The sequence below is a fragment of the Crocodylus porosus genome, unplaced genomic scaffold (assembly GCF_001723895.1).
Source record: "Crocodylus porosus isolate Cpor-Errol unplaced genomic scaffold, CroPor_comp1, whole genome shotgun sequence".
NCBI lineage: Eukaryota > Metazoa > Chordata > Crocodylia > Crocodylidae > Crocodylus > Crocodylus porosus.
In genome coordinates this window covers 53615172-53628165 of record NW_017728949.1, presented here as the reverse complement: position 1 = coordinate 53628165, position 12994 = coordinate 53615172, and the positions used below count along the sequence as shown (strand labels likewise).

The 12994-nt window shown below is 50.9% G+C and overlaps 1 protein-coding gene across 1 annotated transcript in view; it reads right to left on the bottom strand.

Moving 5' to 3' along the window:
* Nucleotides 1-3703: 3703 nt before the first annotated feature.
* MARCH4 (membrane associated ring-CH-type finger 4) overlaps nucleotides 3704-12994 on the bottom strand; it is a 52006-nt gene continuing 42715 nt past the window's right edge. The window contains exon 5 of the mRNA XM_019553560.1: nucleotides 3704-6100. Coding sequence (XP_019409105.1) covers nucleotides 5739-6100 — 362 coding nt within the window. The 3' untranslated portion in view covers nucleotides 3704-5738. The remainder of the gene's footprint in view (nucleotides 6101-12994) is intronic.

Sequence of the window (12994 nt, the reverse complement as noted above, 5' to 3'; positions counted from 1 at the left end):
TCCCTTCACAGGGTTGCAACTAGGATGGAGCTGGGCTGTTCTCACTGGTGACAGGACAAGGAGCAATGGGCTCAAGCTGCAGCAAGGGAAGTTGAGGTTGGATATTAGGAAAAACTTTCTCACTGGGATAGTAAAGCACTGAAACTGAGAGGTGGGGGAGTCTCCATCCTTGGAGGTTTTGAAGACCTGGGTAGACAAAGCCTTGGCTGGGGTGATGTAGTCGGGGCTGGTCCTGCTTGGAGCCGGGGCTTGGCCTAGACGTGACCCCCGACGTCCCTTCAACCCTCGTTGTCTGCGATTCTGTTTCTATAACTACACAGGGTCAAACTCATCGCACTAGAGGGGATGCTCTGTATGGGAAAACTTGGTTTATTCAGCACCTCTGCCTTAGATGCAAACAACGAGGTAAGTGTTGATACAATAAGACCCTGCACTAGTTTCTCATCTCCAGGTGCCTGTGTGCTTTTGCTCACGACTGCGCTGAGTTGCTCGAATACATGGCAGACAATAGAGCCATCTTGCCAAATGGGCCACTGCGTTCATACTGTAGTTGTCTCTGCTCCAGGGCTGGAAAAACAGAGCAACAGCGAGGTGCAGAATTTAGCAACCCGGGTATAGCAATGAAAAGGATGCAGCAGGTTGTGAATTTGGTGCAGGGGCTGAAGCTCTCTAGACACTAGCCATTAAGGCAAATGCATCGCTAGCCAAGGGGCCTTATCTCAGTAGGATACATCAGTCTTTCTTTGGATCTCACTGATTTTCCTTCACCGTGCTGGACCGATAAGCAGTAGCAGGGACTGCCAGGAACTGACTGAACTTATACATTGAGAAAGCAATCACTTTGCTCCCTGCCCTCATGCCCTTTGCTGCCAGGTGAGAGGCCTGGGTGGGCTTCCCGATCCTACCTGCAGTGCCGGAGCTCAAACGTGCTCAGACCCCGTGTGAGGATGGGTTACCACCTGCAATACTTCGCTCGGTCACCAGCACCGCATGTGTGATGCTGTGCATGTGTCATTCACCGTGTGGCATCAACCCAAAAGATGTTCGAGACACGGGGCAGGTCTGTTCAAAGGGAAAGAAAGGGCAGGCCTGCCCCTTGAAGAGGGATGGCTAGCAGCCTGACAAGGCCAGAGGTCTCCTGGTCCTCGTGAAGGATGATCTCCAGAAAATCTCCCAGTCCAGAGGAGGCTGGCTGGGATATTGGGCCGTCAGGGATCTGGAAGGTGTGAGAAGGTTTTTCTTGTCTCCCTGAGTTAAAATGCAACTAATCTCTCTCTGGATTTGACTGTTTCTGCCTCTTTGCAAAGGCAGGCACTCTGCTCCACAATGAGAGACACGCGCCCACACTTCTTGTAGCTTTTCTTGAATCAAATGCGGCTCATTTGTTCTTCCTCTAGGGCCATCCGCTGTAGTGGAACGACCCACCTCTACCATCAAGGCCCCCCTCGGAAAACCACAGGCCCAGCCTTATTAAAAGCAGAACAAGAGAAAAACTCACGTATTTCTCATGAGAGCCACCCCCACCGGCGCTGGCTTCCCAAGTGGGGAGCGGTGTGCGCTGGTTTGCACGTGCATTTTGGTCTCTGTGAGCGCTGGTTGGCAGCACGCACCCCAGATTTCAAACTGAGCACAGATGAAAGCGTGCCGACCACGCCGAGGGTCGGGACTCGAGGAGGGGCAGCGGAGGGGGAAGCATGGACTGCGAAGGGTCCAGAGTACAGTCTCGGTTGTAGGGAACGTGGGCGGAAGGAGTCCTTGCAAGGTCTGCACTGAAAAGGGGAGGGTTTGTGGAGCAAATGGAAGAGCGATGCAGACTAGCAGCCATTTGGGGGGCGGAAGGTAGTATGGACAGGATTCAGAGCGAGCAGAAACATCCCCAAGAAGGCACGAGGTGCCCCATCACAGCTAAGGAAGAAATCCCCGATCTCCGGTCCACCGGCCTCCCCCGGCTGGTGCATTAAGCACAAAAACTGGGTTGCGCCCAGCGCTCAGATGTGGGGTTTCTGCACCCGGAGAAGCAGCGGCTGGACTCTGCTTCCTTCCATCCATGCAGGTTGCAGAGGTGGCTGCCTTGCAGCGAACCCCTCTTCCAAAGCAAAGAGAGCCCAAGAAAGCAGGCAAGATGCGCGGTGAAGAGAGGTCAGTGAAGAGTTGCCTTCTGTGGAGCAGCACTTTTGAGCACTGGCTCCTTGTCCCGCCTGCTGTTGTGACCCTCTCCTCTACACAACATGGTTTTCAGGTTTTAGCTAAGAGCTCAGGGGCAAATCACCTCCTATTTGCACCTTGCAGAGCGGCCGAAAGAGCGGGGAGACAGCAGAGGAAACTCTGCTATGGGGAGAAGATGCTAACCGGTATGGCTGCCAGAAACCAAACTTGCACCCTTCGCTCTCAGTCCAGCAGCCTCAGAGACCCAGCCTCTTCTCACTCAGAAATGAGCTGATCTGACCACAGAGTTTCCAGTTACACCTGGCCTCCTGGGGCCCGCTGGGCTGGTGGCAGCTCTCGCACGGACAGCTAACATGCTTAGGAAACTGCTCGGGCCAATTTCCAGCTCCCTTTATTATCTACCTTGGTATCCATGTGCTTCTCATCACTGAAGGATTGACCAGCAATCGCTGACCAGGAGGCTTATGTCAGGCAAATGAACCCAGGTGAGAGAGGTCTTTGATTTGCAAACAAAAAACTCTTGGAAGGTGAAACATCTCGGCAGTGGGCTCTGGATGGGGTTCAGGCAGACGGACACGAAGGACTTGCAGACAGGATGCACGCTGCTGCCACTCAACCGCAGAGGCCCAGAAATGCCAGCTGTCACTGGAAGGTTTATTTCTAAGTACAACATATGGAAAACATGTATGTAGAAAATGTCGTAACAAATCCCTGGCCAAGTGGGACACCATGGTTGTCACTACGCCGCACGCCACAGCCATCCAGAGCTTCATGCAACAGAGGGGATGGGGACTCGGGACAGCACCCCACCCATTTCAGCAACAGGAGAGTCCCCGCGAGTGGTGTAGGGGCTATGATACACCTAGGTGAGTTGGTTGGGTTGCGTCCAGCCAAACAGTGTGGTGCCCATTCCCACCGACCACTTCGTTACCCTCTCGGGTACAGACTGGCCTTGGTGCTTTAGCGGGCTTCACGAACACGGATGCTCACGTCCCCCCTGTGAGGTAGGTAAGTATTATTGTCCCCATTTTGTGGCTGGGGAGCTGAGCCAGAAGGTTCAGGAACTTGTTCAAGGCTACAGAGAGTCAGCGGCAGAGCGGGAGTGAGATGATGCGCCCGGACCATGCCTCTCTTTCAGGCTGTGAAAGCCAGGATGCGTGTCCACAGCCTGCTCGCCCCGAGGAAAGGACAGGGTTTTCCTTACTAAATGCAGCCGGGGGACTGATGTTACGGCCAGTTGCCTGCCCATCTGCACCACAAGTGATCGTTTGCTTCAATTGCACTTTGCTATCCCTGGCCGTGGGAGCAGCCCGACGAAGGACACGCTCCCTCCAGCACCTGCTGTTTTGGGGAGCTGCTTCTAGGGCTTTTCAATGCCGCCTCTCCCCCAGCACCCAAAAGCACTCTTTCAGCAGACCGCAAGACAGGCCAAATACCCCCGGTGCTGCCGGCCCCCGAGATCATCTCCATGCATGCGGCTCTTTCAGGGTAAGCCCGTTTTGGGTCATTTAGGGCAGAGCTCAACTCTGATTCTGCACCTCATCTCACTCCTCATCTGCCATAACTCCTGTTTTGGTGTAGTTTGGTATTCAAAGGGACACTGTCAAGTAATTGAGGCCTAAAACGTCACCTCCCGTAAAACACCACTCTCGTCGGCACTCTGCATACATCACTGGAGGGCTGGCAGGTTCAAGTCTGGGTGCCATAAATGAGGCAATGGGAATCCACAGGCAGGGCCCAATTCAGCTCTGCCTGCTTTTCAGAGGTGCTGAGCCTCCAGCGGAGGCTGCGAGAGGTGTTTCGATCTTACGGCGAAGATTGGTAGCACAAAACCCGCAGCTCAGCCCGTCTGAAAAATCAAGCCAATGTGATTTAGGCGCTTCCAATTTGGCTCTGGGTGGCCAGCGGCCAGACTTGGGGGCTGAAATTGCGACTGCCATTGCTCCAGACCTAGTCAACGCCCGATATTGGCACTGGTTGTTTGTCCACTGATGCGAGGGTAACAAGACAGCTCTGCTCCTCGGGGCTGGGGCACGCGTCTTCAGGGAAGCTGGGGCACGTGGAAAGGATGTAAACGTTTGACACCCGCTTACAGCACGAGGGGAGGAAGGGGGAGGAGGAGGAGGGAGAGAGGTGGAGGGGAGTGGCATGAGCGGAGGTGGGGGAAGCGGGGAGAAGAGCGTATGTCGAATGGAAAAGGACAAAATCAGTAGGGAAAGAAATTTTATTTTCAAGCTTTTAAAGAGAATATTACAAACAATGGAGAGTAATAAAAAAACCCTAAAAACTATTTAAAAAGTACTTGACAGTGTCCCTTTAATACCCACAAAGGAGTCAGCCATTGTGCATTGAAAGAGCGTGTTCTTGAAGAGCAACTGGCACCTCCATGGAGAAGTCCTACGAGAAGGACACTTATTAAAAGTGTAATAAAGTAAGGTAGGGACTGTGCTCCCTCTGCAGACTGAAGTCTCTGCTGAATGACTGAATGGCATAGACTAGACGATGAGCTAACAAACCGGAGATTGAGGGCTTAACGTAGAGGACCAAGAGAGACTCTGATGCGGGGATACACACATCCGAAAAAACAATACGTGTCTGATGAGTGGATGAATCGCTGGCGCAGGAGAAACCCTGAGGGGCTGGGCCTGGCCCTACGTGTTCAGCCAGGGGCAATGGGAGGAAGGTGACCTGGAAGTCGGCATGGGAGATGGTTTCCATGAGTGAGAAAGGTTGGGCGCTGAGTTTGGGCTCATGAAAGCATAAATCACACCAGGACTTGTGCTTGAAAACACCCGCCAAACATTTCTGTACAACATTCACCCAAAACATTCAAAGGTCACGCAACTCCCCTCCCAGGCCCCCCACCCCAGAGCCTCCTTTGGTGGGAAACTGTGAAATCAGGGGGGTGGTTTTGGTGAAATTTGGAAGGAATTGCCTTTCTCTCTCTCTCTCTCTCCCCCCCCCTTTTAAATCAATACTGAAAATCCCAAGCCATTTCATTGGAAATATCCCATCACAAAGAGTACAGGGCTCCAGAACGATGTAGGAAATACAACGACTCCCATTCCTGGGTCCCCCGGTTTGACAAATACTCCAAAATACTTTGCTTCCTTCGCTCCCTCCGGTTGCCGTCATCCCACTCCGCGTGCGGGGTGCGCGTGCGTGCGTGCGTGTGTGGATGTATGTAGAAAACAAACGTTACCCATCCCAGGTAATAAAACTTGTAAGACATGCTAATACCAGCTGTTCCTCCGTGTCCCCCCAAACCTCTGCCTCCTCAGTTTTTAGTCTGTATTGCACTTGTTTTGTTGGTTGTTTTTTTTTTTTTTCGTGTTTTAATATTTACTGGCTGGAAAAAAAATGAACCTCTTCAGCATGGGTGCGCGGCTCTGCCTCTCCCTCCTCCTCCCTCCTCAGTTGGCCACGTGTCGCGTATACGCCTTGTGCAGCTACAAAAAAGAAAACGGAAAGAAGGGAAAAAGAAAAAAAGAAAGAAAAAGGCACACCATGCTCCTCTGCGGTAGAGTTCCTCGGCTCCTCTGCTTCGTGTTAAGGCCTCCTGAAATCTTAGCTCAGACCGTCGTAACCCTCATAACGAGCTCCCTGTTAGTGCTAGATTGGCTCCTCTGTTCGTGAGGCCTCAGGTGGCTGAGTATATGCAGGATGGTGTAAGCACAGTGGTGGTCAGAGAGGGTGCCCGTGGCATGGCCGGGGCCCCGAGCCCCGTTGTCGGCGGGAGTGGAGTTGCTGGCTGCACCACCGGTGGAGGACGAATGGTTGGTTTGGGAAGAGGGTCGTTGGTTTGTCCTGGTCCCTGTTTTTTGTTCCTCCATGTCCTTTGTTTTGTCATAGTTCAGCACTTTCCACTGCTGATTTACCGCCTGCCACCGTTTAAAAATCCGGTAAACTGAGGGCCCTTCGTGGATTATTAGACCTGGAGGGAAGGGGGGAAATAAACAACAGAAAGAAACTTTAGAAAGAAGCTATCGTCCTCTCCCTACCCCCATCACCCCCTCCGCTTGCTTGCTCAGTGGTCCGTGAACCTACCTCTCTTAGTCAGTGTTTATTCTATGATAAATCAAGGTTTTTAATTACTGCTTGGCAGGGCACCAGCCCTCTTGCTCAGCTGGACCTCTTTCCACCTGAATTAAATGCATGGCAGTTTTATCTCAGCAGTCAATAAACAGGTTGTGAGTGTGGACGGATGAGATATTCTGTCCACCAAAATAATATCCTCTGACTAGTGCACGCCTCGGTTTGATCCGCTCCTGGCCTCGCTGTGCATGACTCACCGGGTGAGAAACGTGGCGGGGGAGAGGAGCTGGGATCGGTGTGGGGTTGCATCAGCCTCCTGCGTGCGCCAGCCAAACCTGGAGAAAGGCAGTCGTGGTCTAGGGCAGAGCAGGGCTGGCAAACAAGATCTTTGGACTCTGTTCCTAAGTCTCCTGGACTTCCAGTGGGCAAGGGACTTGACTCGCTTGACCTCACTTGACTCACTTCCCTTGTCTGCAAAATGGGGACGCAACGCTTTTCATGCATGATACTCATGCATGAAGAGTGCTCTGATATCAGTGGATGAGAGAGGATCACGTGAGCAAATTATCATCACTGATATTGCACGTGCGCGTGACTGGAGTGTGTCTGCACCAGTATCCCCTGACCTAGCGTCAGCAGTGGCGGTGTGGAGGGCTTCTCTCCTGCTTACAGCAATGGTCTGTGACTAATCCTAGCTTTCGGATTCCTAAGACACAGGGCAGGCTAGTTCCTGCCTCCACGCATCAGTTATCTTCTCTGTAAAATGGGAGCATTCATGTATTCATCTCTGTAAATGGGGCTGCAGGAACAGGTTAATATTTATAAATCACTTGGGAAAAATGAGTTACTCAAGGGCTAAGGTTTATGATGATGATGATGATTATTACTGGATTATTTATTTGCTCCAGTACTGTGGAGAGTGGCATGGTTTAGGTATCTAGTTAACTTAGATTTACACACACACACAGAGTCATCCCTGTCTGTTGAGCTGGGTAGAAGCAGTGACATCATAAATCATATTGGCTTAGTCAATGCATTAAAACACTATTAATCAAGCTAAACTAGAGACTTTGTCCAAAATGTTTAATTTAAGGCAGGGTCGTATACAAATCAAACCTTGCAGGATGTTAGGGTGTGCATTGGTTCACCCATTACACCAGCTCTGCGAAGGTGCTTCCAGCTGATGGGCTAATACTAAGTTGGATCAGTGTGGAGATCATTCAATTTAGTAACAATTTTTTACCTCCTTCTGGGCCAAAGTTAAGCTTCTCAGAGGAGATCCCTGCCTTTGGGATTATCCACAGTTTACCAGCCCAGGAGCTTTCAGGAGTATAAATGCACCAGCAAAGAATAGACTCGCAGACAGCGATGAACCGAACCTAATCGCTTTGTCCTCAGTCCTCAGTCCAGCATTTTCCCAGAGCTATTCTTTCCTGTTCTACCTGGCACGTAACGGCCTCCCCTGGCACATGAGAGCCGGCTGTTGTGGGGGCCACCAGCTGGTCGCCGGTCTCGTTCGGACATGCGAGGCAGCAGTCAACATTTGTGGCAATGGCACGTGGCAGGGAGGACTTGTCTTCCACCAGGTCAGCTCTGTAGGACGGTCATCGTCTACCGCGGTAGACTGCCTAGCACAACGGGCCGTGACCTGGCTGAGGCCTGCACGGCAATGCAGATGAACAACAGCACCACACTCAGGAAGATAAGGGCTGTAGCCAAGAAAAAGACCAAGGGTAAAACAAATGGCTCAGGGGGCAAATTTACCCAAAGGCCTGGTAACCTCATGTAACCCACAGAGAGACTCGGGAACATTCAGGCTGGAAGGGAGCTCAGGGGGTCACGTCTAGTCCAACCCCTGCCCCAAGCAGGACCAGCCCCAGCTACAGCATCCCAGACAAGGCTTTCTCTCTCCAGGTCTTAAAAACCTCCAAAGATGGAGATGCCACCACCTCTCTGGGGAGCCTGTTCCAGTGTTTTACTACCATCCTACTTTAAAAGTTGTTCCTAATATCCAACCTCAGCTTCCCTTGCTGCAGCTGGTGCCCATTGCTCCTTCTGTCATCTGCCCCCACTGAGGACAGCCCAGCTCCGTCCTCTTTGCAGCCCCCCTGCAGGGAGGTGAAGGCTGCTATTCAATCCCCCTCGGTCTTCTCTTCTGCAGACTCAATCAGCCCATTTCCCTCAGCCTCTCCTCACCAGTCCTGTCCCCCAGCCCCACGACCATTTTCACTGCTCTCCACTGGACTCTCTGCAACCTGTCCACATCCTTTCTATAATGGGAGGACGAAAACTGGACACAGGACTCCAGATGCGGCCTCACTGACCAAATAGAGTGGAAAATGTTAGACAGAGCAGAAGGACACGTGCCTTCAGAGCATGGAGGTCTGCTGATTTGCAGGAGAATATGCCCATCCCCTCATGACTGAATCTGCTCATATAGATACCATAACTAACATGCAGATGCACAGCTGTGATCGATGCACTTCCGCCACCGATCCCACCTTTCCAAAGGGGTATAAGAGAGTTATCCCACCCCTGCAGTGCTGGGCTTGCTGAAGTGCAGTGTGACAATGTTAGAGCCATGGGAACCTCTCAGTGGAAGTCAAAACCACGCGAGATCGTAGCATCCTGGGATTCCCAGCAAGCCAGAAGCAAAATATTCACATGGGCGCAGTGAGAGAATGGTAAAAGTGGGCAACTTTGATTGAATTGTGCTTTGATTTGGAGGCCCAAGTCCAAACTGGTTGTCAAAGCAAGACTGGGGCTGTGGACAGGAATGAAGATGTGGGTGAGATATTAGGAAAAACTTTCCCATGAGTAGGGTGGGGAAGCACTACCCAGAGAGGTGGTGCAGTCTCCATCCTTGAAGGCATTTAAGACCCAGATGGACAAAGCCCTGGCTGGGATGAAGTAGCTGGGGCTGGTCCTGCTTGGAGCAGGGGGGTGGACTAGATGTGACCTCCTGAGCTCCCTTCCCACCCCTAGTTTCTATGATTTGATGAAACAAAGAATATGTTCAGGACGTCCTGTGACTGGGGTTTGAACTGAGACATCACCCCTTTCCTGTGTCCAGATCAGCTGGTGTAGCATTTAAACTCAGTTTGAATTGAAATTAGGTTTCCAGTCCTCCCAGTGTGAGGAAGCCCATCCAAATTTGACCTGCTACATAAACCCGTCCAAATACAATCCCTTGCAGCACTACTTCGATTCTGAAGAAACAACGTGAGGACTGCTTCAGTCACCTTAATGGGGTGCTAACTCCGAGGCTTCATGACAATACAAATGTTTTGCGGAAGCGCTTCGTTGCTCTTCACATTGAATATTAACACCTGGCTGTCCTGAAATAAGGCAGGATCACCACTGCTGGCAGCTGTGAAAACCTCCGTGGTCTATAGGACGCAAAGTGGGAAAGAAGTCGGTGATACTCTCTAAACCCAACTCTCAATCTTAGCTCCTGCCGAACACCCTGGGGTCACGGCAGAAAATGATTTTCTATTCCCAGCCCTGAAATGTAGGTGACATCTTTCAGCATCTCTAGGATCAAAGACCAGAGCCAGGAACAGCAGGACACCTGAGGACACTTGGGACCGACTGAAGGCCCAGGCACGGCAGCAGAGACCTTTGAAGCAGGTCTCAAGGGGATAGTCTCTGCCAAGGGATGTTAGGAATATATTTAAATGAGTTATCAGAGCCCTAGATATGAACAAAATCTCGCCCTGAACAACGACAGATTCGGTGCGTCATTGAGATCCTTCTCGGCCCTGGATAAAAGAAACCAAATTGGGCATTTCCTCCGGAGCCGTGTTACGCCTCTGTGGGATCAGATCCAGTTTCCCAAGTGTTAAGCACGGAGACGGGAGTGTAAATCTATTCTTAATTAGCTTATCAGAAATATTAAAATGAGCAGCCTGATTCAAGAGGGTTGTTTTTAAAACTCTTGTTTGTTTGTCTCTTAATTATAAATGTGTATGATCTTACGCAATTAGTTGTGTGATGCTGATGGATGGGCTGCTGAGTCGGCCAGGCACCTGTTTGCTCAGATAATTCTGCCTTCAAAATATTTATAAAAGTGCAAAATAACTTGTTTTCCTCTGTATTTGCTGGGCTCTAAATTACTTATTGATTTTGCTGCGTGGCACTCAGGAAGCTGTAAAATTAAAAGGGAACAGAGCAAAGGGGAGGCAGAAGTAACGGTGATGCATTTGCAACGGTAAATGCCAAGAGTGAGTGAGAGTCGGTCTCAAGTTGTGAGAAGTTTTGTAGGGCTGGTCAAACACATTTGGCCTGTTTGAGTTAAAATATGACAACCTGAATGCCTGCAGGCAGCTTCGTGGAAAGCCCTCCCAGACATACCATCGCTCTGAGGACAACCCTGCGTTAATGGAGGGCAATATTCCCAATTTGCGGCTGCATCTACCTGGAGTAGCCTGCAGAAGGGGCCTAATTCTGGGAAAACTTCCTGAGTTTCCCACAGACCCCTCCACCAGGCAAAGCAGGCAGCAGGGGCTCTGCTCTAGATTGCAGATGTCCTACAGGGAAACTTTCTGGACCGCTGGATACTTGTGGTGACACAGGGGCTCTGCGCCGCTCCCACATCTCTGCCATCTCCGGCACTGCAACGTGGCCTCCTCCTGATCCCCTGAACCGCTTCCTCTCCCGGAGGGAAATCTTCGTGACCTTGCAATGGGCCGAGTCCTGGCTCCCGCTCTGCTACGTCCCCAAAGAGGCTGCTGCAACGAAGAGGCTGCTGTTGGTGCCGTTCCCACCTTTCGTAAGTGGGGGGACCTGTCCTTTCCAGCCAGTCACCCTGTGGCCTACGACACCCTGCTCAATGCACATGCACATACCCTGTAACAACTTGCGTGTGTCCACGAACTTCATTCTCTAGATTGGATTCAGGTTTCCTGACTCTCCATCCTGCTTCTTTATTCTTCCATTGAATTAACTATTCCATTCATATGCTCTCCCTGAGCTCCCCCGACAGGGCACAATCACCTGTGCGGGTACAGCTCTGCACTGCCACAACATTGCACGTCTCCTAGTCATCCTGCGGGTGCTTTGTGCATCTCCTGTCTGTTTGCTGAACTACCCCTCACCTCTCATTTTATACCAAGGTTGTAAATACTACGAGGCAGGGCCTGTTTCTTTGCAGTGTATCCATACAGCCCCTCTCCCGTGAGCATTAGACTAGGTTCTCAAATTTTTTCTTTTTGCATAGACCCCTCCAGATTTACCAGCTGCCCACATATGCTTACTAGTATACGTTTTATATTCTAATCCCTTCAATGCCAATTATTATTATTATAAGGGAACTTGAATCTGACATTACACAGTTTCTCCTGTGCACCCCAGAGATGTCTTGCTTACCCCCAGGGGTATGTGCACCACAGTTGGGGAACCCCTGCCCTAGACGGTTCTCCACTAAAAATCATCATCACAAATGATCCCAGCCCTGGAGCGCTTGTAATCTCATTTCAGATCAGATGCAACAGGAGGCAATTAAAGAAGGGGGAAGAAAGGGCGGGATGCTCCTTGACGGGATAAGGAGCAATGGGCTCCAGCTGCAGCAAGGGAAGTTGAGGTTGGATATTAGGAAAAACTCTCTCACCGGGAGGGTGGTGAAGCACTGGAGAAGGTTATCCAGAGGGGTGGTGGACTCCATCTCTGGAGGTTTTTAAGATCTGGAGAGAGAAAGTCTTGTCTAAGATGATGTAGTTGGGGCTGGTCCTGCTCGGAGCAGGGGGCTGGACTAGACATGACCTCCTGAGCTCCCTTCACACCCTTGTTTTCTATGATTCTATGATTTCTATGACATCCGTAATGTCTACACGAGCTCTCAGTAGAGGCACCGGCGCCGCCTCTGATAGAACAAGCTTTTGGCTGGTAAACTCCTGAGGGCTTGCCCCTTTTTCCATGTCAGTTATTCACCACCCTGATGTCAGGCCTCTTGTTTTCTTTCCAAATATAACAAGACCTGGGACGGTTCTTTTCTGGGTGATTGGTCTGCGTCTCAGGGGCAAAGCGAGGGCTGATGGAGAGAGCTTAATTTCCACATTTAACTGGTTGCAAGAACTTATCGGGTTCCTTGGTTCAGAGGAGCAGCAGGGCCTGAAACAACCATCGGAAACTGAAGCATGACCAGGAATTGCTAATCTTTGCTTTTTCTAGGTATTATTTGGACCTATTGGCAATTTTTTACAATTTTTGACCGATATTTGACTGGTCAATTAACCAAAATTTATTTGACCAGTCAAACACCCAACCCTAGACTATGGCAACATCTGCCAGCCCCAGGCTGGACTAAGTGTCATAAGGATACCACTGTGTGGGTTGGTACAAGAGGGACATTGCAGGACAAAGCTGGGGGGAGGAGGAGGTTGCAGGGGGCATGTTGCACAACAGGGCTTGTGCATATGACAAGGCATGGGATGAGTTTGTAAGGTGTCCTTCCCAACTGCAGCCAGGGCTGTCCACCTTCCCTGTCCCGAGCATCATATGTAAAGCAACTACCAAAAACTAATCTTCAAGTCATAGTTTCATAGTTTCTAGGGTTGGAAGGGACCTGAGCAGATCATCTAGTCCGACCCCCTGCCATGGTAGGAAAGAGTACTGGGGTCAAATGACCCCAGCAAGGTGTTCATCCAACCTCCTCTTAAACACCCCCAGGGTAGGAGCCTGCACCACTTCTCTTGGCAGCTGGTTCCAGGCCCTAGCCGCCCTGACCGTGAAGTCGCGCCTCCTGATATCTAACCTAAACCTACCCCCTGCCAGCTTGTGACCGTTATTCCTGGTC